At 28.6% G+C, this 27,699-nt stretch overlaps 2 protein-coding genes across 3 annotated transcripts; both read left to right on the forward strand.

Annotated features, from left to right (window-relative positions):
* Window positions 1-4,274: 4,274 nt before the first annotated feature.
* LOC129307096 (WAT1-related protein At1g68170-like) lies at window positions 4,275-9,841 on the forward strand. Its single transcript, XM_054947961.1, has 7 exons — window positions 4,275-4,539; window positions 5,632-5,694; window positions 7,738-7,854; window positions 8,170-8,425; window positions 8,558-8,716; window positions 9,145-9,296; window positions 9,442-9,841. The coding sequence occupies exons 1-7, from the start codon at window positions 4,337-4,339 to the stop codon at window positions 9,671-9,673; spliced, it is 1,182 nt and encodes a 393-aa protein (XP_054803936.1). The 5' UTR covers window positions 4,275-4,336; the 3' UTR covers window positions 9,674-9,841.
* Window positions 9,842-18,318: 8,477 nt separating this feature from the next.
* On the forward strand, window positions 18,319-22,844 carry LOC129306817 (WAT1-related protein At1g68170-like). Of its 2 annotated transcripts, XM_054947563.1 has the most exons (7): window positions 18,319-18,560; window positions 19,264-19,326; window positions 20,636-20,751; window positions 20,921-21,177; window positions 21,420-21,578; window positions 21,963-22,114; window positions 22,231-22,841. In XM_054947563.1, exons 1-7 carry the CDS (start codon window positions 18,358-18,360, stop codon window positions 22,403-22,405), a joined length of 1,125 nt encoding a protein of 374 aa, XP_054803538.1. In that variant the 5' UTR covers window positions 18,319-18,357; the 3' UTR covers window positions 22,406-22,841. The 2 variants fall into 2 exon arrangements, with proteins under 2 accessions (XP_054803538.1, XP_054803539.1); XM_054947564.1 differs by lacking the exon at window positions 21,420-21,578 and having other exon boundaries at window positions 22,231-22,844.
* The last annotated feature ends 4,855 nt before the right edge of the window (window positions 22,845-27,699 follow it).

The raw sequence follows: 27,699 nt of genomic DNA on the forward strand, positions 1-27,699 counted from the left end.
TTACACCTATTTTAATTAATATTTATAATTTATTTATTGAAGACAAATTCACCCAGAATCTTACTATCATTAATTCCATTATTTAGGACATCATTGTCATTCTTCGATAACTATACTTTGCATACAGCGCAGGATGCGAGCCAATTCAAAATGAGAGGCTTTCAAAGAAACAGCTTACACAGTATATGTAATATATATCAATCATATAAATGTTTAATCTTGAGCCAACATATGTAATATGAAATATTCGTTTATATATTTAACACACACATATACATATAGTATTTTAAATATGTTTTCAATCAATAAATAATCATATTTAATACTCATATAGCCAATCGCTTTATCTATAACCACTCTTCATCTCAACCATAAGCGGACCTTAGTGTTGATGAGGTAGGCCGTTGTCCCCTTCAATTTGCAAACTTATAGTATTTAATATTTGAACTTGTGACCTACCTCCACTAAGGTCAAATTCAAATTTAGTCTAGTCGAAATTTTTTTCTGAAGGTCTTTGATACTTTTATTTCAACCCAACAACTGCAATCTTTGATATTTTAAGCCCACCAAATTAATAATTTGTTTTACAAAATTATAGTCAGATTTCTATAGAGAGTTGTAGTTTAGTTAAAGTTAACCAGACTCTAATGAACACACACATATACTTTTCCTTTAATTTTTCTTTAATTTTTATTTCTTTATTATTCTCTGAGGACAAAAGTGGTGGTTGTTGACTTATTGATGATTTGCTTTTGAGACAAGATTTGGAAAATGGAAGGAAAACTGTAACTGAGGAAGGTGAAGAGTGTGAGTATAGGCAAACACACAGTTAGAGAAAGATGAAAAAGAAAGGGCTACTAAATTGCAACCCTTGTTTTTTTAGAGCCAGCAATTAGAATGCGGCTTGAGTTTTAAGCTCATAAATAGCAATAATTAGGTTGTACTTTAAAGTAAGAAATGATAATTTGAGTTTAAAAAGGACCTATTCTGGTGTGCCTAGAATTAAAAGGACCAACCCTTTTATTTTTATTATTTTTTAAGAATTAATTCAATTTAAAAAATAAAGACTAACTAAAAGTTTAATATCTTTACTATAAAGAAGGCTCTACAAAAAAAATGATCAAATTATATTAATATTGGTAATAATGATAATGATAATTTTCAAGATTTTATTGATTATGTAGCAAAGTCTAATTTTTATTGTGTTGATTTTTATGTTGTTAATTAATATTATACTTGGATGCTTAAGTTTTACATATATTTGTTGATTGTTATGGTGTGTATTACCCAATTTTTTTGTTAAACTTACCTTATATGTAATAACTTTTTTTAATTATAAATGTATATATTTTTAGGCCTTTAACCCTAAAAGTAGGGTCCGGCTTTGCAATATCGAGCCCTAAGGTCTAATTGACTTTGTAAAATGTAATTTAGGCTTGGTCCTTCAAGAATCGCCCCTAATTACTAGCTCTACTTATTTTAATGGATAGAAAATTAGAAAGAAAATAATATTAGCCTTTCTATCCATCTTCCATGTCTATCATGTCTTCTTCAAGATTTTTGATTTAAGTCCTACTTGCTTTTTTTTTTTGGTCTTCCACTTGTTTTGCAGACAACTCATAATAATTTTAATAAGTCAGCACAAAAATAACACAAGTTTATGTATTCCCTTTGGTCTCTAATATGGGGCACCTTCTAGAAACATTTTTTTTTTTGGTTCTTAATACAAGGCCCACTATAGGAATTAATTACGGTTTTTCAATATTACTCCTATTTAAACTCATTAACTATGAGAGAGAATATAATACAATTTAAACATTTTTATTTAAATAGGGGTGAAATTAAAAGTTTATTTTATTTTCAAATAAAATTAATAACTTAACTAGCGTGTTTTGAATTGATCATTATAGTTATATTTAAAAATATAAGTTTGCAACAAGCATATTTTCACTGAGAGATTGTTAATAAATTTTCCTTCCGTACATATTAAAGCTATTATAGATCATACTCATAGGTCTTTTTTTATCTTTAAAAGCATGATGTAATTGCTTTTAACTTTCTTGTACATATTGCATGTGTAGTTTTATTTAATGAATTTCCTTTCCACTAAAAAAAGGGTAAATATAAATTTTTATCCTTGTACTTTACTTGTATTTTGTTATTGATTCATATACTTTTTTTTTTATATTTTAGGTCCCTACACTTTTATTTTTCATTATTTTTGGTCCCTCTATGTGCAAATTACAAGGACCTTAAAATGACCCAAAACAATGAAAATAAAAGTGGAGGGACCTAAAATATAAAAAAAAAATTATAGGGACTAAAAGCAAAACACGAGTAAAATATAGGGATCAAAAGTTATATTTACCTAAAAAAAATATAAAAAGTAATGATGCAAACATATGAAATTTAAGCGACTTAGTTAGAGGTAAAAAAAAAAAAAAAAACATAGGATCAATTCAAAACACGCTAAGGACCCATACTTATTTTTCTTTTTTAAGCACTCCCTGATCCAAATCAAGCATAAGAGAAAGTGCAAGAGATGCAGTAGCTTTTGAGCTTTGTCTTTTGTGATTGTTATGGTGTCATTGGCTAAATATTATTTAATTTTTAAATTATTATATATGTATATTTTTTTTAATGACCTTCACTATATTAATATTTTTATGATTTATTTATGTGCTTCTTTCTATGGGTTTAGGATACAGCTGGTTTGTTTTCTACTTTTGACCATTGAGTTTGCTAACTTTTATGTTTTATCATATGAAAATAATTATTTTTTATTTTTGGCCGAATGAAAATAATTATTGTAATTTAAAAAAAAATTGGCTTGCCGTCACTATCTTGGAGTGCTAGGTTGCTTCAAATATATAGTATACAAAATATTATGTCTAGTACTTGAATTATAAACATACTCCATCCAAATCTTATTACAAGACGCCTTGTAGGGGAGATTAATGATCCTTAATATAAAGCACTTGATGCCTTAGTGGGTGTATTAATTAAATTTTTTCAATAGTACTCATATTTATATTCATTAATTTTGAGAGAGAATGTAATACAATTCAAATTTTTTATTTAAATAAATAAAATTAAAAGTTTACTATACTTGATTCCAATAAGGTGGTTAGAGGTGCTTTATAATAGGGATTGAATGGAGTACATATTAGTTATATAGTTATGAATAACTAAAGCAAATACTTCATCAAATGTGTACCCAAAAATTTCCATTGATCACAGGAAGTGAATAAAATAATCCGGATTGTTTAAATATACTTTTTCTTTTTCTTTTTCTTTTTTTTTGGTGAATTTACATATACTGTTTTCTATTTTCAAGACTGATGCAAAATTATCATGAAACAAAGATTAAGTTACACATTTCATTGATTTTACTCAAAATTCTTGGACATTCTCTGCACTTAATTAAAAACATAAGGAAATATATCTTTTTTAAAAAAGAAGGAATATATAATAATTTTCAAAAATTATTAAAGTCCATATTATTTATTTCCTAGTAGTTTAGGTTAAATTTTTATATATTTTAGTTATGAATTAAAAGTTTTCGTAATTGAAAACAATTGAGTAATTTGTTATGATTTTTAAAATTTTAAATTTAATAAGGATATATATAATAAAACTTTTCCGGACAATTTCAGTGAGATTTGATTGTTAGTGTGGATGCAGATTAGAAGAGCACGTAGCTGTCAAGCAGATGGTGCAATTAATAAAATCAATCACCAGGTGATGACCATAAATTTGGACAGTGTAGATTAAAATTAGATGCTTCAGATTAATATTTTTATATTTTATATTTTATATCACTTATAGTTTTAGTAAATATAAAATCTAAAATAAAGATAATCTTCCAATTATAATAACTTACAATTAACATAAAGTTGAGGCAACTAGGATGAAGATGTTAAGAATTGCAATCAGCACATGAGAAAGGGAGAGTAGAGAAAGACTAATTAAGATAACACTAAATAAAATTATTAAAAGTAATCTTTTAATTAACAATATTTTTAGAGATATGATTGTTGATAGAACACAATAACATTATATAATAGAAATAAACGATAAATGAGGATAGTAATTTTTGTTGTATCATTTAAAATTTATACTAAAAAATAACTAGTTGGATCTAATTACAATGATGAGCATAACGTTTGCGTGGAAAACCACATTACTTGCCTCCTTATTCCTCCATAAATACCTCCTTCATCTGTCACCCACAACGCATTAAACCCTACAACACTCTCTGCTCCCTCCCTCCCTCCCTCCCTCTCTCTCTCTCCCTCTCTCTGTTTGTGTGTTGTGATTGTGATCGCAATTAACGATGGCGAAGATGGCTGGAGTTGGGGATGTAGTTGAGGGGTTGAAGCCGGCGATGTTAATGGTGGTGCTTCAGTTAACATACGCCGGAATCAATGTTCTGTACAAGCTTGCCGTCAACGACGGCATGAACCTCAGAATCCTCATTGCTTATCGCTATATGTTCGCCACTCTCTTTATTGCTCCTCTCGCTCTCTTTCTCGAAAGGTAAATTCATTTCTTATATATATATATATATATATATGTATATGTTACAATTAATATAATAAGATTCTTCGTACTATATTGCTACGTTGTAATATTAACTGTCTGGGTTAGTGCTTGGTTAAAGGATTTTTTTCTTTTCAACACTCATCTTCCATGGCGGGCGAGTTTAAATACAAGAAATGCAAGTATAAAGCATGCATGCAATAAAAATAATTTTACAGTCAAGGACCACAGTAGTAGCTACATAATTTTATTGGCAGTAAGTTGAAAATACCCACAAGATAAGGTGGTGGGTAGAGATATTTATTGAAAGCCATTATTATAAGAAAATTAAATTATTATATACTTCTTCCAATCCAAAATATAAATAGTTTTTAAAAAATTCACATATTAATAAAGTTTTATTTTTATAAAAATATATATTATTTTTTATTTTACTTTTTGTCTCAATTACCAATACACTTCATTGAGAGAAAACTTTACACAAGTATCTAGATTAATAAATATAAGAGATAAAATAGAAAAATAATTTTTACATATATTACATTACTTATATTTTGAATGAAGATTAGTTAAAGGAAAATGCTTATATTTTGAATTAGAGGGAGAGGAAGTATAAGAGAAAATAATGGCATCATATAGTTTAAGAAAATTGGTTAAACTATAATAATTGTGTCTTGAAATAAAAAAACTAGATGAAAATACCCTTGTATTTAATCAAAACAAGGCTGCATTAATTGTTTATTGTCAATGAAAATTATGAGTTTGTGAGGGATAATTTAAAAAAATTGTAATAAATGCATATTGAGATATATGTGATTTTGCTTATAAATAAAAAAACAATAAATGATAACTTTTTTTATATATAGAAACAGAGGAGGAGGTACATTTTAATTTGCAGTTCAAACTTTAAAGCTTGGCGCTGGTGATTAGCTATTTGACCTAGACAATGGAAATCCAATAAAAAAGAATCTTAGATTAAAATATTTGTGCTCTCCTATGCTTAATTAAGAAATAAAGAAATCAATTTCCCACCCCCTCCCCCCCCCCCCCAACAAATTAAATGACTTATACACGGCAAACTATTTGCAGGAGTAAAAGGCCAAAGATGACTTGGAGCGTACTTTTTCAGGCATTTCTGTGTGGGGTATTCGGGTATGTATCAAATCATTGTTAATTAATAGTTGTACATTATTCATGTCCCTAAAAAAATAATTGATAATCATTGCGTGTGTGCCAGTGTGTTATATGGATTCTTTTCAAAGAAAAACTTGTATACTTAAATTTATATACTTAAAATGCTTGTATTTAATAAAATCAAGATATGTGTATCTTTCATAGATTATTTTTTTTTCATAAATTCTTGTTATTAATTAAATTAATATATAAGGATTTAAATGTCATGATTTGATTTGATATAAGTATATTGCATATATAAAGTTAAATACATAAGTCTTACCCTTCTTTGTAATGACAAGAGGGTCATTAAAATACAAATAAATAAATAAACACTTCAAAGATTATTCTCAGATCGATGTTTCTCGATTCGGAGAACAAAGTTATAAAGTATTGCAAAACATAGAAATATAATCATAGTGATATATACGTGACTCTTTCTCTACCTTTTCATGAAGTGTGTAGTATTTTCTAGACCACAAAATTATATATACATTTATTCTTCTATGTCAAAACGTTTGCGTATTTCATATACTCTTTCTATAAATAGTTAAATACTTATTTCGAATTGGCTTTTAGTTCCGTGTATATATCAATTAGGTGATGACAATCAATACTTCCACTTCATTCTTTTTAATCATACAAAATTATTCAGATAATGCATGTAATTAATGGTGCACAATGACTAAGTATATATGTGATAGGATTAAAATTTATTTTTGGACATATTAATTTTTTTAGCAAAAAAAGAAATAATGAAAAATTTTAGATAGTTAATTATATGGTCATTACTTTTGTTGAAATTACACGAATATATCAATTTTCTAAATTTGGATCTCCCCTTGAAATAAGAAATATATTAATTACATGAATTGCCCCATTGCATATATTTTAGATGATTGCATGCATATTTTCTCTTCAATGATAAAAACTTAAGAGTTTTGCATGCGTGCAAACTTATATCCAAACACACACGTAACTTCGATAAAATACATTTATTATTATTCAAACTATTTCTTATTTTTAAAACCCGCATAATCATCTAAAATGAAGAACAAATTATACACTTTCTTCTATTGAAAAAATAATACGCTTTCTTCATTTCAATACAAAATTACAAAATTTCTCTTAAATTTGGTAAAATACACGAGTATCATTTCTACTTTTGGGTAATGTTTGTCCATCTTTTGTAAATAGAGGAAAAAACCATATAATTTCAGTCAAATTCAAAGAATAAAGAATATTTATGTATGCATAAGTTTAATAAAATTTGGAAAATTTTTGTACTAATTTTAGAATTAGAGGAGAAATTTGAAGAATTTTGATTGTAATATTAATTATAGAAAAGTTCAAGAATATTTTTTTAATTCACTAATAATTTTCGTGTCGACACAGTAGTTGCATATATATATATATATATATATATTAATATTTTTGCTTGAAAATATAGTTGTTAGATAGTATACTCACTGCTAAGTAACTAAAAAGAACAAATGAAAACCTGTTATTCTTTTCATGAAGATCGTCATGAAAAGAGACGAAGGATTTCGACTTTTGGGGTGAGATTTTCGAGAAATTAATGGTCATCTCCTTTTTTTCTAATTCAAATATTCATATTTTAATATAAATTATAATTAAATAAATGTGATATGAGTTAAGCAGAATAATAACAAAAATTAACAAGAGCGTCAATCTTCAAGAAAGGGAGCCACGCCCCTAAGGAAAATTATTTAGGGGGCGGGTATTGATTGTAAATAAATAAGTAACAGGTTTTTTTAGTTCTCCATTTAAAATATAATTTGTAACAAGCATAAAGTGGCATTCAAATGTTATAGTCAGAAAATTGTTGCCTATTCTAATCTTAGACAACACTTCTTTACCTGTTGCAAAACTAGTTGTTGCTATAGCAACAAAATGTTGTAGTGAGAGTATTTCCTACACATAAACACACAGTGCTTACATTATTAGAGAGAGAAAAATAGCATAAATTGACTGATTAAGATATATATAATTATTACGTAGAGGAGTAATGTCACAAAGCTTTTACTTGGAGTCATTGGCTTTAACATCTGCAACCTTTGCTTCGGCCATGGCCAATCTCACCCCAGCCATCACCTTTCTCATGGCCGTCTCCTTCAGGTGAGTTTCATTATTGCATTTCCCTTTTCATTTTTAATTTTTCCTTTATTTTCTTTTATTATTTTTAATTTCATTGCAATGCCTTTTCTCTTTGTTAAATATACTTGAGTAATTTGACTATCTACTTTTGTAAGTAGTATAGTGATTATCTATATACTTGCACTGTTTCGTTTATAAGAGAATTAAAGGCCTAAATTTATTTTTTAATTTTTATTTTCTTGTCATCATCCTTTGAAAATTATAATTCAAAGTTATTTGTATTTATTTATGTTTTGATGTCTTTGTAAAGTATATGGGTTTCAAATTTGTGAACAGCTTGGAAAGACTGAGTGTAAGAACAGTAGCAGGACAACTCAAGATCATTGGAACAATAATAGCAATAGGAGGGGCTATGGTCCTAACATTCTTGAAAGGGACAAAAATTGACACAGGCTCCTTCCACGTGATCCTCTTGCATCAACATAAGGGACACGTGGCATCACCACTAGCTCCCTCTAGCATTAAGGCTCTCTTGGGTGCCCTTTGTTCTCTAGGAAGCAGCGCCACTTATGCTTTATGGCTCATCATCCAGGTCATTCTTCGATCTCTCAAAATGAATAATATTATTATGTTAATCAACACTTTTTTTCTGTTTTTGTTTTGCCTGCTTACCGTTGTTGTGTATCACTGCAAATTTGACATTGTTTGAGCTGTTGGAGTACAGGCGAAGATGAGCAAGAGTTACCCATATTATTATTCAAGCACGGCTTTAATGAGTTCAATGGCAGCATTGTTTTCAACTGCATTTGCTTTTTGTTTTGAGAGTGATCTGACTCAATGGAAGTTGGGTTGGAATATTAGGCTTCTCACAACAGCCTATGCGGTATGATATCTGATATTAATTTCAACTCTGTCTGGATTCTTGATGCATCGAATAAAATTTAATAACCAAGTTAACGTACATTGTTGATATACCTGTAAAAATTAAGCTTCTTGTAAGTTTTGGTTAAGACATCCAATATGTAATTAGACTTAATTGATGGGAAAAATCCAGTATCAGAAAGTTGGGTTTTAAATGGAATATATACTGAAATAGAATTAAGGACTCAAACTCGAATATTGAGATCTTGAATTAAAATGTGGCATGTTTCAAGCATTTACTCATTTGTTCCCTTTCCCTAGTTTTGAGTATTCACTCCTCAATTGTTCCCAATAATTTTGTATTTCATTTCTATAAAAAGAAAATTTTAGTTTCACTATTCTGCTTTTTTTTTTAAGTATGTGAATTTTAATGACAATATGAACATACAGGGAATAGTTGTGTCTGGAATAATGGTGGTGGTGATGGCATGGTGTGTGAACATGAAAGGCCCTCTTTATGTATCTGCTTTCAACCCTCTTTTGCTTGTCTTTGTGGCCATTGCTGGCTGTTTAATGTTGGACGAGAAGCTATATCTTGGAAGGTATATCTATATATATATACACACATACACATGCTTACTCTTCACACATACATAGATGATGTTACGTATGTGTATATGTGTGTGTGTTCGTCTAACTTTATATATATATATATATATATATTGACTTTGCAATGCAAATTTGCAGTATAATAGGAGGAATATTGATAGTGTGTGGATTATACTTGGTTTTGTGGGGAAAAGGCAAAGAGATGAAGAAGATGAATCAACTTATTCCATCTCAAAACCTCGATGAAGTCATTGTGATGAGATCACCGCCAACGGATGATAAAATCAACCGTCATCATAACAATTGTGAAGTTGAATTTGCTAAGGATTGTGATCATTCAATCATTCATCAAAATATGCAAGTGAAGTAGTAATAGTAATACATGATAGATTGTTGAATAAATTGAAGAAGCCTAGCTATGATGTGTTGTTCATATCCTACATGTGATTCTTTCACTGAAGAAGCCTCAAATGTTTTGTTGGTTTAAAGGAGAAGCATAATGGTGTTTGAAATAACATTCAAAGAGCATATTCGATCATACCTATTGGTAATAATCCAAAATGGAATGGAACGATGCATGATCTATATGTAAATTATAATAACTACTATTGGATAATTGTTAATTATATTGTTGTTTATTACTTGTCAAATGAAAAACATCACTAATAACTATCCCAGAAATAATTAACAAGCTTGACAACTTTAATAAATGATATGAGACTTCAGGGTAATCTTGTGATTTCGTAAGGCTATTTTATATTTAGATTGTTTATGTGAGATTTGATAGTGTTTTCTCTTTTTTGATATGTCATAAATATTTTTTTTTTGTTCAAAACCAAGCTAAGAGATAAACTCCCCATTCTGAAAATTCAGAATTGGAAGGCCATACATTCTTCCAAAACGAGAGTTGCATAAAATGGGTATTTATAAAGTATTCATATGAATATATATATATATATATATATTTTAGAGGTTGACAAATTTACAAGATAAAATTTTCAAAATTAGGCCGAATCTTCTAAAAGTAAAAATATTATTCCTTAAAATCCGAATATTATTTTTTGGAATATAACTCACCACGACGTATCGGAATTTTAACTATTCTAGTAGAGCTTGGTACAAAAAAATAGAGGTAGAACTTGACATATTCTATATATTCTATACGGTAAAAAATTTCCTATATATATATATATTGATAAATTTTTATCAATATAATAAAGTTAATTAGAAGGCGATTACAATATAAAATCAATTTTTTCCCAATCTCTTATTGGAATACAGCTCAATTAAAATAATGTTAGTTATAATGGAGTGGTCCTATAGCCGCAGACGCCACTAAAACTTGGTAAGAATGGAAATAGGACGTGGGCATGAAAATTATTGCTTTGAATTGACACAGCCAAAGCTTTCAATTGGGGCAATTGTATGTGGTGGTGTCAATCCGTGGTGCCATAGACAACGGTTTATAGGATTCTCCAGATATCTTGGTCGCCACCTTGACAATTAGCATTGCTATGGAATTATTGAGTACGTTGGGTAAGTCTCAACATTTGTTGGAATGCCAAGTTTAACAAAATCAACATTTACTCTGAATGGATGCTCTTTGTTGTTCATTCAACAACTCCACCAAGGATCATCTTTTATTTGAAACTATCAAGAAAATTAAAAATCTTATAATGAGAGATTGAACGGTTATTTTTAACCATATCTCCAGATAAGCTAATGAATGTGCTAACATGATTGCCCACCAAACCTTTGGAGAAAATTTTGATATTATGATCCTCGAGGATCCAACAGTGCAGAAAACTCATGACCTCTGGCATAACATAATTTTATCCCGTGCACGGTTTTTACCTTGTATTTAAAAAAAAAAAAACAAATCGAAGGTTACTTTGGCCAAATCAGTGACAGTTGGATCACTCGCTTCACTGATATTTTTGGTTGAATTTATTCGACTGATCTAATCTTGTTGTACTCTATATGGGTTCTATTTAGAAATAATTAATATGTACTCCCTCTTCCAAGTCTTAAATATAAAATGCTTTTAACTAAATTGAAGAGATAAAAAATTAATTAGATAGGTTATAATTAATATATATGTAGAGAATTTGTGACACTTTTCTAAAAATAGCCCTCCAATTTAATGACTAAAATTTAATGCATAGAGATAAAAATATCTCAAAAATACGGTTGTTATTGAACCAAAAAAAAAATTAATATAGGAGTCAAGAAAAAAATGAGACTTTCTTTTGGTAAATAGAAAAAAAAAATGACACCTTATCTTTAGGAGCAACTCGAAACTTTCAAATAAATCTTATATCAGGGATGCATGTAGGGGGAGAGGGGAGCTTGGCCCCCATAATTTGATTAATTATTTGGAAAATATTGGAATTTTTTTATTTTACTTATAAAAAAATGTAAAAATTAGTGTTAGGCCCCCATATTTGTCCTCCATGTTTCTGGATATGTCCTTTTGACAGGAGGTAGTAAAACATAAATATAACACCAATTTATTTCAAATAATGCTACTCATTTCAAGCTGGCTAGAGTATTCTTTTAATTTTTGGGAAACATTTCGTTAATGCTCCCCGATGCTTAGATTATTATTATTATTATTATTATTTGCTGACGAGGATCGACATCCGTGGGAGACTTGTCTTTCTAATAAAAACTAGAACAAATATATATTATATACAAAAGGTTCTCACACAACATCCACAAAAACAGATCATGATTTGAACGTATATTTTTGAGAGAATTACAGTGAGATCGCACATAAAAAAATTAATTACTGCAAGACTTATTAACAACTGGATTGTGGCATTTGCTGAGTTTAAAAACATCACCTTTAAACTTTGTTATTAATTTAGTATTTTATTTTATTAAATTAAATAATATTTTATTATTATGTATTTAATTAGAATTTATAATCCTCATATATTAATATTCAATAAATTAATAAATTGATAGGGGTAGCATTTCTAAAGCTTAGAAATGCTACCTCTCTTATTTTTTTATTATTTAATTTTTTAAAATTAAAATAATTTATTTATTTATTTAGTACTTATTAAAAATATATAGTATTATTTAATAATTAAAAAGCAGAGAGATGGCATTTCTCTAACTTGGAAACGTCACTTCTCTTCTTTGTTATTAATTTATTATTTTATTTTATCAAATTAAATAATTATTTTGTTATAATTTATTTCATTAATAATTTTAATTAGTATATCATATTATTTAACAAATAAGGTTAAAGAAGTAGCGCTTGTTGAGCTTAAAAATATTGCTTTTATACTCTATTATTAATTTAATAGTTTGTCAAATTAAATAAAATTTTATTATTATATATTTAATTAAAATTTATAATTATTATACATTAATATTTTATAAATTAATAAATGGAGAGAGGTGGCGTTTCCAAAGCTGAGAAATGCCACCTCTCTTGTTTTATGTTATTTAATTTTTTTACAGTTAAGATAATTAATTTATTTAATTAGTACTTGTTAAAAATATATATTATTATTTAATCATTAGAAAGTAGAGAGGTGGCATTTTCTGAGCTTGGAAACGCTATCTCTCTACTCTGTTATTGATTTATTATTTTATTTTATCAGATAAAATAATTATTTTTTTATAATTTATTTTGTTAATAATTGTAATTAATATATCATATTATTTAACAAATAAGGTTAGAAAAGTAGCGTTTGTTGAGCTTAAAAATATTACCTTTATACTCCCTTAAAAATAATTATTTGATTAATTATTTAATTAAAATTTATAATTAATGCTTAATAATATTTAATAATAAATAAATGGAGAGAGAGGCGGCATTTTCAAAGATCATTTAAATCTTTAAAGAAGTTAAATAATACAATACAAGAGAGGTGGCGTTTCTCTTGTATTGTATTATTTAACTTCTTTAAAAATTTAAATGATTATGTTATTTTAAGTTATTTAATTAGTATAAATTGTTAATATATATATATATATATACATATATTTATTTAATAATTAAAAAGTAAAAAGGTGGCATTTTCTAAACTTAAAAATGCTACCTCTCTATTCTATTATTGATTTATTTTTATCAAATTAAATAATTATTTTATTATAATTTATTTAATTAATAATTTTAATTAGTATATCATATTATTTAACAAAAAAAGCTAAAAAAGTGTCATTTTCTACTTTGTTATTTATTTAGCATTTTACTTTATCAGATTCAATAAATTGTTATTATTATGTATTTAATTAGAATTTATAATAATCATATATTAATATTTAATAAATTAATAAATTGAGTGAGGTGGAGTTTCCAAAGCTAGAAACACCACCTCTCTTGTTTTATGTTATTTAATTTGTTTAATTTAAATAATTATTTTATTTAATTAGTACTTATTAAAAACATATAATATTATTATTTAATCATTAAGAAGCATTTTTGGGCTTGAAAATACCACCTCTCTACTATGTTATTGATCTGTTATTTTATTTTATCAGATCAAATAATTATTTTACTATAATTTATTTAGTTAATAATTTTAATTAGTATATCATATTATTTAACAAATAAAGTCAAGGAAGTGGCATTTGCTGAGCTTAAAAATATTACTTTTATACTCTATTATTAATTTAATATTTTATTTTATCATACTAAATAATTATTTTATTAATTATTTAATTAAAATTTATAATTAATACTTAATAATATTTAATAATAAATAAATGGAGACAGGTGGCATTTCTAAATATTGAAAACACCACCTCTCTTCTGTTGTATTATTTAACTTCTTTAAAAATTAAAATGATTATGTTATTCTAAGTTATTTAATTAGTATAAATTATTAATGTATATTATTATTTAATAATTAAAAAGCAGAGAGGTGGCATTTTTGAAACTTAAAAATGCCACCTCTTTACTCTATTATTGATTTATTTTTTATCAAATTAAATAATGATTTTATTATAATTTATTAAATTAATAATTTTAATTAGTATATTATATTATTTAACAAAAAATGTCAAGGAAGTGGCATTTATTGAGCTTTAAAATATTATCTTTATACTTTGTTATTAATTTAGTATTTCATTTTATTGGATTCAATAAATTTTATTATTATGTATTTAATTATAATTTATAATTATTATATATTAATATTTAATAAATTAATAAATTGAGAGAGGTGGTGTTTCCAAAGCTAAACACCACCTCTCTTGTTTTGTACTATTTAATTTTTTTTATAAGTTAAAATAATTATTTTATTATAATTTTTTTAATAACTAAAAGCAGAGAGGTGGCATTTCTTGCATTGAGAAATGCCACCCTTTTGCTTTTTAATAAAATAATTATTTTATTATAATTTTTTAGACACATTGCTCTATGGTTATCTTATCCTAGCTATGCTGCTATTTGCTAAAAGTTCAATATAGAGGCAAGTTAATTTTATATTTTTACCTCTGCAATATATATATATATAATCTTGAATATCTTGTCACTCTGACTTTGATTCAAATTTTTGACAGATTCAATAAATATATAAAAGAAGTATTTGAGGTACTCTCATGATTTTTTTTTATGATCATAGTAAGTTTATTGAAATTTTGTATAATGAAAAATTAATTATTTAGTTATGATAATTGTATAGATAAAAATTATTGTATAACTTAGTTATATATTTATTAAAAAATTTATGTATATAAATTGATGAATATATGAAATATTATATATATAAATTTATGCTTGCTAATTTAAAAAAAAAACAAAGGAAGAAAGGTGCCATTTATTAGAAGAAACACCACCTCTTTCCTTTTATTTTTTTTTTAAATTTTGAGAGGTAGTATTTTTATTTGAAGAAATGCCATCACTGTGCCAGCTTTTTGTGGCATTTCATTAATTAGTGAAATGACACTTAAGACTTTTAATAGCATTGAAATTTATAGCATTTTAAAAACACCATAAAATTAAAATTTTAAACGCCACTGTAGTGTTTTTATGTAGTAGTGAATGTATTGGTAGAATTGGATAAAATTTTTAGAAACTTCTTATAGGATTTATTTGATGGGATAAAAAAAACCCTACCTTTTCTCTTAGGAATGCATTACTTCTGATAAAAAGGTTAAGGGTCTTGGCCTCAAAAAGCTCAAAAACTAAAATATTGTATTCATTATGAAGCTCTGCTGGGGTTTTATCACTAAACCCAAATGCGGCTATAATATTTATGAATTATATGAACCACATCTTCAGATGTTATCTGGATCAGTTTTGTCATAGTTTTTGTCAATGACATTTTGATTTATTCTAAGGATGAGGAACAATATGTCAAACATCTTAGGATTGTACTCTAGATTCTAAAATATAATTAGCTTTATGCTAAAAACAAGTGCAAGTTTTGGTTAAGAAAATTAGATTTTTAGGACATATGGTTTCTGTGGACAGGATTTCAGTTAATTCATATAAAATGGATGCAGTGTTGAAATGGGAGCATCCTAGTTCAGTCATAAAGATACACAATTTTTTGAGATTAGCTAGATATTACTGACCATTTATTCAAGGATTTTCTTAGACTATTTCTCCTTGGACCAAATTGACCAAAAAAGATCATCCATTTATATGGGATAATAGGTGTGAAGATGTATTTAAGAAATTGAAAGAAAGGTTAACTACAATGCTCGTGTTAATTATCCCTAATATGTGGTTGGCTTTCGAGGTTTATACAGATACTTCTTCAAAAGGTCTAGGATGTGTATTGATGTAAGACGAATGAGTGGTATCTTATGCATTTTGACAATTGAGGCTGCATGAGTAACAGTATCCAACACATGATTTGGAGCTTGTAGCTATGGTTTTTACTATGAAGATTTGGCATCATTATTTATATGGTGTGGTGTTTAGTATATACAGTAATCATAAGAGCTTGAAATATCTAGTAAATCAGAAAGAATTGAATATCAGACAAAGAAGTTGATGTGAAACTTCTCAAAGATTATGGCTTTAAGTTAGAATACCATTTGTGTAAGGCTACTATGGTTGTTGATGCATTAAGCAAAAAGATGTTGCATGTGGCTCACTTGATATTACAAGAGTATAGTTTAATGGAGTCATGTTAGATTCACAGCAAGACGTAGTAAGATGTACCATTAAAAGCATTGGTTATTCTTAGATTTGCGATATTTGTATACTTGATGGTTATTTATAAATAACTCTTAACTAATTATGGCAAGAACTAGAAAAATGAGGCCTAATTTTTGCCATAATTACTTGACGGTAATTTATAAATAACTGTCAAGTACTCCAAAATAATTGACGATCATTTGTAAATAATCATCATGTATTTGCTTACATAACCAATTATGTAAGGATATACTTGACCGGTTATTTAAAAATAATCGTTAAGTAAGGCCCCCAATGCTTGATAATTTTTAATCATCAAGTAAGTATGGCCTTAATATATAGCGTCTTATTACTTGACAGTTAAAAACTATGAAATATAGGTTAAAATAACTGTCAAGTAATAGGGTCTCTTGTGGTAGTGGTGGTAGTTCTACAATAACCATTTGACCTCCTTTTTTTAATTTTTTATAATAATTTTTCATTATTATATAGTAAATAAAAATAAATATTACAATGGCTTTATAATTTTAAAAAAAGGTGGGTATGGGACCCACAATGATAAATAAGTGGTGAATATGAAATTAATACTAAAATATATTCCCTTTGGATGATAACATAGTAGGGTATTGAGTAACTTTTATAGTTATATTTCTAACTATATGACTACTTCATTTATTACTCTTTTTAAAAAAATTGATGCATTGAAATTTCAATTATCATTATCAAAGCACTTATATAAAGTATTTAATAAGGGTATAGTTAAAAAGATGTAAATTTTTTTAAAATGATTAATGTTTCAACTAAATTTTTTTTAGAACCATGAAGTGATTATCAATGCTTTATATTATAGTTTAGAGGAAGTAATTTATAATATATTTTTTTACAAAATTACTTATACAAATAAATTTTATTAAATATACTTTACAATCTTATCATTTTAAAGCATGGACATAAATTTTCAAAGATATATTAAATTTAATATAACTTTATTTGTGAAATATAAATAGAGAAATAAAATATAATAAAGAGGGAAGGATAATGTGGAAACAGGTATAATTAATGAAACTTTATTTTTATAAAAGTATTTTATATTTTAGAATACCAAATCATTTCTATTTTTATAAAGCTCATTAAAATCTTCTGTCCTCTTTATTCCCTTATATTGCAACGAGTAGTTAATATCTTATGTATTGCATGGCTATAAAATCTAGTTAACTTATTGATTTGAGAAAAGAAAATTACGTTTAACCGACGTCGTATGAGCTATGAGCATGGTGTCGCGCGGTGAACTGAAAGCATGAATTTAATTGAGTGGAAGTGTGGAAGAAGATGAGAAGGGCCAGCTCTTACGTGTCAAGCAGGTGGCGCAATGTAGTCAATGGATGACGTGCCGTGGGATGTAACAACACTTCCCTTATTTTCCTTCTCTGTTTCTTCCGTGAATAAGTGCGCCATGTTCTACAAGTTCTTTTTTTAAGAAAATTGATCATTATTTTTTTAATTACTCATGAATATCCTCCTCCATAATCATATTCAAGATATAATAGAATACTAAATATAAAAATATACAAAAATTCGAACATTGTTTAAAATAATTATGGATTATTTTTTTTAAACTTTACTCTATTACAATTTTTCTTGAGTAGAAAAAATTATATATGAAATAAAAATTATTTTTAAAGATAATATATTGAACAATAATAATTTTTTCACTTCTTTAAGAAATATTAATAATTTATATATTTATTTTAATTTCTATGAGATGGTAAAATAATTATTAGAAGCGACTTCTATATATAAGATTCCAAGGAAAAGACCAGCGTCTCCTTGCCTCGGATGAACAATTAAACCGTACTACACTCTTTGTTCCTTCCTTCCTTCTCTCTCTCTCTCCCTCCCTCCCTCCCTCCCTCTCTCTCTATCGGTTCTAATCACAATTAAAGATGAGGAAGTTAGGCGGCGTTGGGGATGTGGTTGAGGGGCTAAAGCCAGCGATGTTAATGGTGGTGCTTCAGATAACATACGCCGGAATCAATGTGCTGTACAAGATCGCCGTCAACGACGGCATGAACCTCAGAATCCTCATTGCTTATCGCTATATGTTCGCCACTCTCTTCATTGCTCCTCTCGCTCTTTTTCTTGAAAGGCTAGTTCATTTCTTTTATTTGTGTGCTTGTTTTCCTTTACGGTGTTTTTTTATTTTTTGATCAATTACTCCACGGTGTTTATATCAGAGTTTGTGTTGAATCGGTGTTCTATATTAATGGAGAGAGAGAGTAATATCATATGAATCTTCGTACAACATATGTCGTTATGTTGTCATAGATAGTTTGCATGTCTTGCACAGTGGACACTGATCTTAAGTGGTGGTCTGGTTTATTTTTGATAATCTGGGTTCACGCTCATGACTTTTTTCTTTGTATGAAAAAAGTGCCCACGCATACATGTATGTTTGTATGTATGTATAACATGTATGAACTAAAAATCATATTATATAAATTTGAGTCAACCCGTAAAGATTAACCGTTAAACAATATTTTAACTAGTTTAATAAATGGTCGATTTATCATAGTTCGACTTTAGTTTTGGTCATTATTCTTCAAATCAGTATTTTGATCATTTAATAACTGGTCAAATTTTTAGAAAACGGTAAAAAATATTCCCTTGATTATATAAAGTTGGAAATATTCACAAGATAAGGTAGTGGGGTAGAGATATTTATTGAAAGTCATTATTGGAAAATGATTACACGCACTTTAGTTCAAAGCTTTGCAGTTCAAAGGAACCCAATATAATAAATAAAATCTAAGAGCTTTTTAGACGACTCATATATGGTAAATTATTTACAGGAATAAAAGACCGAAGATGACTTGGAGCGTTCTGTCTCAGGCATTTCTATGTGGGTTATTTGGGTATGTATCAAATCATTATTAATTAATAACTAATAATTATTCAGGCCCAAAATAAATAATTGAAAATTGTTATATCTGTGTGTTTTTTTTTTCTGTTTATAAGGTAATAGTTTAGTATGGAATGATCCTTTCAATGGCAAGATATCCATTACAATACAAAAAAGAAAAAGAAATTGACTACTGAACTGTCGCTATTTTTTCCTTTTTATTTTGTTACAGAGACTTAAAATAGTTTATTCCGTTTCTTGATTGGGAATACAAAGTTATCGAGCATAGAATATAATCGTAGAGATACGTGACTCTTTCTCAGACTTGGCTTTGCTCCTCCACAAGCCTCTCCACCGCAGCTCCACTAAATCAGGGAGAAGATCTGAACGGTCCAGATATTCTCCTCAGATCAGTGGAGGTGCACCGGACGGGTGGAGCATCAAAACCAAGTCCCTCTTTCTCCACCTATCCCTTAATAAAATTGTAGATATATTATTTTATTTTATTTTTCACTCCAGTCCAAACGTTTGCGTATTTATCGGATGTGTCCAGAGGGACAAGCTGTTTCGGATTTATTACACTGTCTCCATAAATAGATAAATATTTATTTCGAATTGTTTTTTATTTCCATGTACTACAGACTATAGTATGGTGTTAGGTCACAATCAATACTTCAATTCGTATATCTTTTTTATCAAAACAGCATCCAGATTATATGTATGCTTGTCAAATAATTGTCAATAATTGTGCACAATGACAGATTAATATGATAGGGATGAAATTCAATTTTGTCTTATGGATAATGTTTGAAAATAAATTATATCTAGATTTTTCTTCAATTTCCACTGATATATCCTCTATTTTCAAAATTTAGCGTCCAGATAAAATAATCTATTAAAAAAAATAAAAGGTTCTTGTCTTTTCAACTTCAACCCTGTCCATTATTTGTTATGAGAACTAATTTTATTATTTTTAACAGAGACATCATCTTCTAAAAATGAAGAACAAATATAAGTGATCACTTTGCTAGAGTTTGTATAGTATCAATTACTTTATTTCAAATATATCCTTCTCAATTTTTAACGAGTAGATATCTTTTTTTAAGTTTATGGTATTTACTAAGGATAAAAATAAAAATCAAAGCAATTCTTAAATAATTTTAATGATGTAATTAATTTTTCTGGATTCTTGTGAATTAGCTACAACTTACGAGTGACTTATAATAGAGAGATTTATTTTTAAAATAGAGGGGAGATTTATAGGTATTATTAGTGAGGAAAAAATAGCTTAAATTGACCGATATTGTGATATTATGACGCAGAGGAGTAATGTCACAAAACTTTTACTTGGAGTCATTGGCTTTAACATCCGCCACGTTTGCTTCGGCCATGTCCAATCTCACTCCAGCCGTCACCTTTCTCATGGCCGTCTCCGTCCGGGGAGTTTCAATCCACTTTTAATTTCTGTGATTGATTTTTTATTACTTTCCATTACAATTCTTAATTTCAATAGTCTCATTATAAGTGAATGGTTTAATTAAATTCATATTTTTAATTTTATGTTTTGGTGTCTTTGAAGTATATGCATGCGTTTGAACTTGTGAACAGCTTGGAAAGATTGAATTTAAGAACAGTAGCAGGACAAGTGAAGATCATTGGAACAATAGTGGCAATAGGAGGGGCCATGGTTCTCACATTCTTCAAAAGCACGAAAATAGACACAGGTTCCTTCCACATCACCCTCTTGCATCATCGAAAGGGACAAGTGGCATCACTACTAGCTCCCTCTAGTATGAAGGCTCTCTTGGGTGCCCTTTGTTCTCTAGGAAGCAGTGCCACTTATGCTTTGTGGCTTATTATCCAGGTCTTCTTCTAAAGATGAATATTACCGTATTATGTTAACTATAGACCCGTCCGTGGTGAACTGGCAAACCATTAAATTAATATCTTGACTGGTTTGATCAAAGTTTAACTATGATTTTGATAATTAACCCTAAACCAGTGTCTTTATCAATTCGGCTTTTAGTACGTGGATGTTAACTGACACTCATTTTGTTCCCATGTTTTGACTGCAAATTTGAGATTGTTTTGGTTGTTGGAATATAGGCTAAGATGAGCAAGAGTTATCCATGTTATTACTCAAGCACAGCTTTAATGAGTTCAATGGCAGCACTCTTATCAACTGCACTTGCTATTTGTCTTGAGAGTGATTTGACTCAATGGAAGTTGGGTTGGGATGTTAGGCTTCTTACTGTGGCCTATGCGGTATGTTATAAATTTAATATTTTTTATAAACAAAAAATTTTGAAAAATTCAATCTCAGGTCCTACATAAATAATCTAAATATAGAAAATTATCATAAAATTATAAAATTAGTTTGAAGTCTCATTTATCGTGTCTTTTATTGAAGTTGTCAAATATTGCCACTTAGTTTTTACTTGAACAACTCTATTAAAAATTATCCAACAGTTGTTATCAACTTCACAAAACGACATGAAATTTTAGAGTAATTTTGTGCATTCTTAAGACTTTAGTATATTTAGATTTCTTGTATGGAATTTGAGAGTGATTTTTCCAACCAAAAAAACATTGATGAGTGGTTACATTGCACTTTTGTGAAGTATGTGAATTATTTAATCATGAATATAGGGAATAGTGGTGTCTGGAATAATGGTGGTGGTAATGGCATGGTGTGTGGACATGAAAGGACCTCTTTATGTATCTGCTTTCAACCCTCTTTTGCTTGTCTTTGTGGCCATTGCTGGTTCTTTCATGTTGGACGAGAAGCTATATCTGGGAAGGTAGGGGGGTATGTGTGCGTGCGTATGCTTACTCCTCACACGTGCATTGATGCTGTTTTGTGTGGGTGTTCGACTGACTTTATATTGTTTTATGACTTGGCAATGCAAATTTGCAGTATAATAGGAGGGATGTTGATAGTGTGTGGATTGTACATGGTTCTATGGGGAAAAGGCAAAGAGATGAAGATGAATCCTTTAGTACCATCACAGAGTAGCCTTCCAGAAGTAATCATAGTCAGATCATCACCAACAGACGAGAAAAGCAGCCCTCAAAACAAAAATCATAATTAGGATTTGTGATCATTCAGTCATGCAACAAAACATGCATCGCACGTGAAGTATCTATATATGATGTGTTGCTGTTCATAGCCTATGTGTGAATGTGATCCTTTTCAAGAAGTCTCCACACTTGTCATCAGCATTTTTGGGGGTTTAGAGGAAAAGTTGAGAGATGGCGTTTGAAATATGCGAAAAGCATGTTTGTTTATGCCTATTTGCAATCTTAATTATGGAATAGAATTATGCAAACATCCAGAATGTAATAATAAATTGGCTTTGAGAGGAAAATGGTAATTTAAGTTAGAAGCCTATAAGTAGTAGTGTTAAGCCTCTTGAGAACATTTCAAGAAACATTTTGATTTTGTTAGAAGTGGTTAAAATCAATTTGGATGATATTGTTGCAAAATGTAAGTCATGATGGGGTTAGTCTGTAAAGAAAACTCAGCCCACGCGATAAACTCCTCGTTTTGAAAATTTAGAATTCTCAATAATCTATTCATTCTTCCAAAATAATAAAGATGCATTACATGGGAGTTTATAGCCTGAAGTATTCTTAAGAATGTTCTAGAGGTTAGCCTGTTGGGCAAACTCTATTAAAAATATTTATATAGAATTCTCATAAACCAAAGAAATACAGAGGAAGACTTAAGGTTACCTCTCACCATTACTAAATGATTTGTTGCGGAGCTCTTAGTTTTAGTCTTACCATAACTAAAAAACATAAGATAAATAGTCAATAGAGAAAATAAAAATAAATATGAGAGGGAATCTTTTGACTAGTATGCAGGCATAATAATGGCAACTGAGGAAGAGCCAACACTAGTCATTGAGGTTTTTCTATTAAAACCGTGAAATTTGATCTTACAATACTTCTTGACCTCACATATTGATATTAATGGATAACAGAATTCTATTTATGTCAACATCATCTTTATTGAAAAAAATTTATATGAAAAACTGTTTGTGTGTAACTCCTTCTAGGCTCAGCAATTGTCTCTAACCAATGTAATCCTGGGAATTTTAACAATTTAAAAGACAATGATAATACTGCAAATTAAAATCAGAAATTTAATAATAATCATGCTTATACAAGTATATGAGGCAATCAACCATCACATTTAAGTATATGTTTACTAATGTAAAGCATAAATTTCACGTCACTGAAACCTACTTATGGGCAAAGATTTCAGCATGGCACAAATTTATGTCCAGTATAATGAAACTAGGATGCATTTACAATCCCTAGTACCCATGGGCTAATTAGGAAAATATAAGGCCAATTCTATTCCATCCTAATTAATTATGCAACAATAATTATCTCCTTTTGGGCAAACATAAACTATAATCACATACTTAATTACAATTGATATTTCAAAGTCCAGAAGTGAGTAATTATATATATAACAAAGGAAAAATTATTTTAAGGTCCCACTTAATACAATTAATTACCCCGAGATCTATTGACAAATTGAGCTCATTACTTTAAGGTCTCACTTAATACAATTAATTATCCTGAAATCTATTGACAACTGAGCTTAAAAAAGTGACAACACATTGATATTCTTATAAACTTAATTGTTAGTGGATCTTGAGGTAATTAATTATATTGAGTGGGACTTGTATGTAATTCTTCTTACAATAAACCTATAAGGATGCTGTGGCTGCTCCTTAATCAAAGAAAGGTGCACAAACATCAAATATATCCACATAAGTTTCATAATGAGAATTTAATCAATCAATCTAATCAACAATATTGCTATGCGATTAAATAACTGGAAAAAATTCTCCCACTATTATGTAACGTACCAAATAATTAATTTCAGTAAATTCAAACATAACTTTGAAAACTCAATCAATCATATAATTGCCTAAAACTGATTTCCCAAATTTTCAGACAATTAGATATTCATAAAATAATTTTTCAAAATTTTATAGACAAAATTAAATCCCCATAACATTAAACAATTGAATAGAACATAAAATAAATTCTCACATATACAAACAGAATGCTGAACAAATATATGTGAGAAAAATCAAATTTAAACGTGATTTATTTAGCTCAAATAACTTTCAGGAAGGAAACCAAAATGACCCAAAACATTTAAACTTCAAAATAGATTTGGGGCAATTGAAATGTTGAATACACACGTGGAAAACCATGACCCAAATTAATTTCGGGAATAATAACAAATGTTTTTTTCGAAATCATAAAAAAGCCTAAAACGTAAGCCCTAAGCGAAGGAAAACAGAATTGGAAAAATTTAAGCCCAAAATAAAAATAGTCCAGGGGAAAATGAAAAAGAAAAAGACCACCAAACCCAAACACGACTGTAGCCCAAAAAACAATTATTGAAACGGTGCGTTCACGCATGGGCAAAACGGCGTTCTTCCGGGTAGCTGAGGAAGACGCGTTCCGGCATACGGAAACGTCCCGTCGTCTAGCTCGTCTTACTCAACCAGACGGGTTCTTTGATCCGGATTCGCACAGCAATGGACCCGCCGAGGCCCGTAACTTAAGCCGGCTTTTTCCGACGATCCCAGCCTCCGATGACTGCAATTTCAACGACAATAAAATCGGGTGTTCAAACCGAATAAAACCTAAGTTCAGAACTTTCCAAAAGGGACCGGAAATCTAAAACGAAAAATCAATGTTTTTGCGCTCGACATGATTCCAACCTCCGTTCGCGGTGCTTCTAAAGGCAAAACAATCAGTATGGAAAGCTGAACGAGATTCAAGCAATAGATTCATCAAAACAAGATGGAAATATAGCGTACTTCACAAGGAAATGGATGGGAAATGATTTTGGCCAAATATCTTAAAGAGTGAGAATGCATCTATAACTCCTTTTGGAAGTGGATGGAAAATAATGATCCAAAAATAGAGAGGTTGTGTTTATTATGGAGAAGATAACAAATCAAAGAATATGAAAAAAAAAAATCACGAATTACAACATGAAATGATTACAAAATAAACTTCAGTAACGTGGAAAAAGTATGCAGAAGTAGTGCATGGTGTTTATGCTCTAATGGGACCATCTCATAGGAAGGAGGGACCAATCTTCAGCGCTCACTTGGGGATAAGCATCACCACTCTTTAGACGGTTTAAATTTTATATTTTTAATTTATATTTATCTTGTATGTATTAAAATAAAAATTATAAAAAATATAAAAAATTATAGATATGCTTACCACTAACTTGGATCGTATGGATTTAATGTGGATGGTTTAAATTTAACATCAAAAAGGAAGAATCGCACTAAGGGTCTTCAAAACATAAAAAATTGTAGGTAAGGCTTAATGGAATCCAAATTATTCTAAAGGTCTAAATATCTCATTTCTAATTATGTTTTTTTTTTTGGTGAAATGCTCAATTTATCCCTCCTATAATTAGCTATTGAACAATCACTTTCTTCTTCTTCTTCTTCCCTCCTTCATTCTCTCTCTTCCTCTTCCAGCATTGATGCACTAACCAAATTCTTCTTTCTCTCCATCATGCTTTTGTGCTCCCTCTCTTCTTCTTCCTCCCTCTTCCTTCTTTCTCTTCATCCTCAAGCTTGCATTTGAAGCATTTTTAGTTGAAGGGTATGAGTGGGCCATCTACTTTTATCCAAATGGCTATAGATGGAACGGTCAGATGTCCAGCCAACTACAACCCTCTCATGCCAACTAGCTTCTCAGAACGATCCACCATAATGTGAAAAGAATGAATCAAGTGGTGTATTCATTTTGGCATATGAACTAAAGCAATTATTGCATATTACAAAGCAATCACCGCTTCTGAGTAGCTTTTTTTTTTTGTCAAAATAAGACATTGAGAGAGCATGAGCCATATCACTTTTATTTTAACTGCTAGTGAATTTCACTACCAGCAATTAACTTCTGAATATCCAAGCATCTACTTGTGAATACATATACTTTGACTTGATATTGTATTTGTACTTGAAATTTGTTGGGGATGGCAATTTTTTTGTGTATGTATATAGACAAGCAAGCATTAGATGTTTTGGTTATAATTGTTGTATTTTTGTATATATTAGACATGAAATTTGATGCAAGATTTCATGTTGATATTTGTTTTAGTAGAAGGGCCGATACTGGCATGAAATTATGTAGTCCTAATGTACATGTTCATATTCATTTAATGAAAAATTGTTATTTATGGATTTTTTTATTGTTTTTGATATAGATTTTTTTGTAGTAGATATACATGTTTTGATGTAGATGTTATTTATAAACTTTATATTGTTATTTAAGGAGTTTGTGTTGTGCAAATTTTGCAATTAACTTATGCAAATATTAATGCGTATCATATAGACAGATCCTGTATTGTTAATATATGAACATTTTGATGTTATTTATGAATATTTTATTGTGAATTAGTTAATTACAACTCTCAATGAATTAGATTATAGGGAAGATGGCTTCTATATCCCATTATATAGTAGTATTTGCTAGAACTTCAGCTTCTGGTCTTCTAATAGTCATGTTATTCAGATACATGTTTTTGGGATTTTTGGAGATTTATGCGAATTGTTATAGTAGTTGCAAAAACTAAAATTTTCCATCATTGAGTTGTGAATATTTGAATTTGAAAATTATAGATCTAGACTTTGAATTGTGAATTGTTAAACCTATGCTTGTAAATATTTGGATATTAAGTTGTAAATTTATGAATTTTGGCAGCACAGCAACTTTGAATCTTTGCATGTCAAGATATGGACTTTTATTTATACATATTTAAACCTATATTTGTGAATATGAAAACTTTTACTTGTACATTTCTGTACTTTGTTTATTAATAATAGAAGGACCTTGTATAATGTCAATAGATGGAACTTATCATGTTATTTGTAAATATTCAACTTAACCACATGGACCATATGAAACATATAGACATTGTATTGTTAATAAATGAATGTTGTCATATTATATACAGACTTTTTATTGTTTATAAACTTGAAATTTTTTTACAAATGTTCAATTTAACCACACAAATCATGTAAAATAGATGGACATTATTTTGTAATAAATGGACATTATCATGTTATATATGAAATTTTTGTTATTCATAATGAGAAACTTTTATAAATGTTTAACTTAATCACAAATCATATAAAATAGATGGATATTGTATTATTAATAAATGAACATGTTCATGTTATTTATGGACTTTCTATTGTTCATAAATTTGGACAACATGTACAAATGATCATTGCAAATAATTTCATTTACGTTACAACAAGTGTTCTCCAAACATACACCATAATATATGCCATACATACATTAACCAAAAACTAACTTAAAA

This window comes from Prosopis cineraria, unplaced genomic scaffold (assembly GCF_029017545.1).
Source record: "Prosopis cineraria cultivar Desert tree isolate PC_DT_omini unplaced genomic scaffold, ASM2901754v1 PC3, whole genome shotgun sequence".
NCBI classification, from domain to species: Eukaryota; Viridiplantae; Streptophyta; class Magnoliopsida; order Fabales; family Fabaceae; genus Prosopis; species Prosopis cineraria.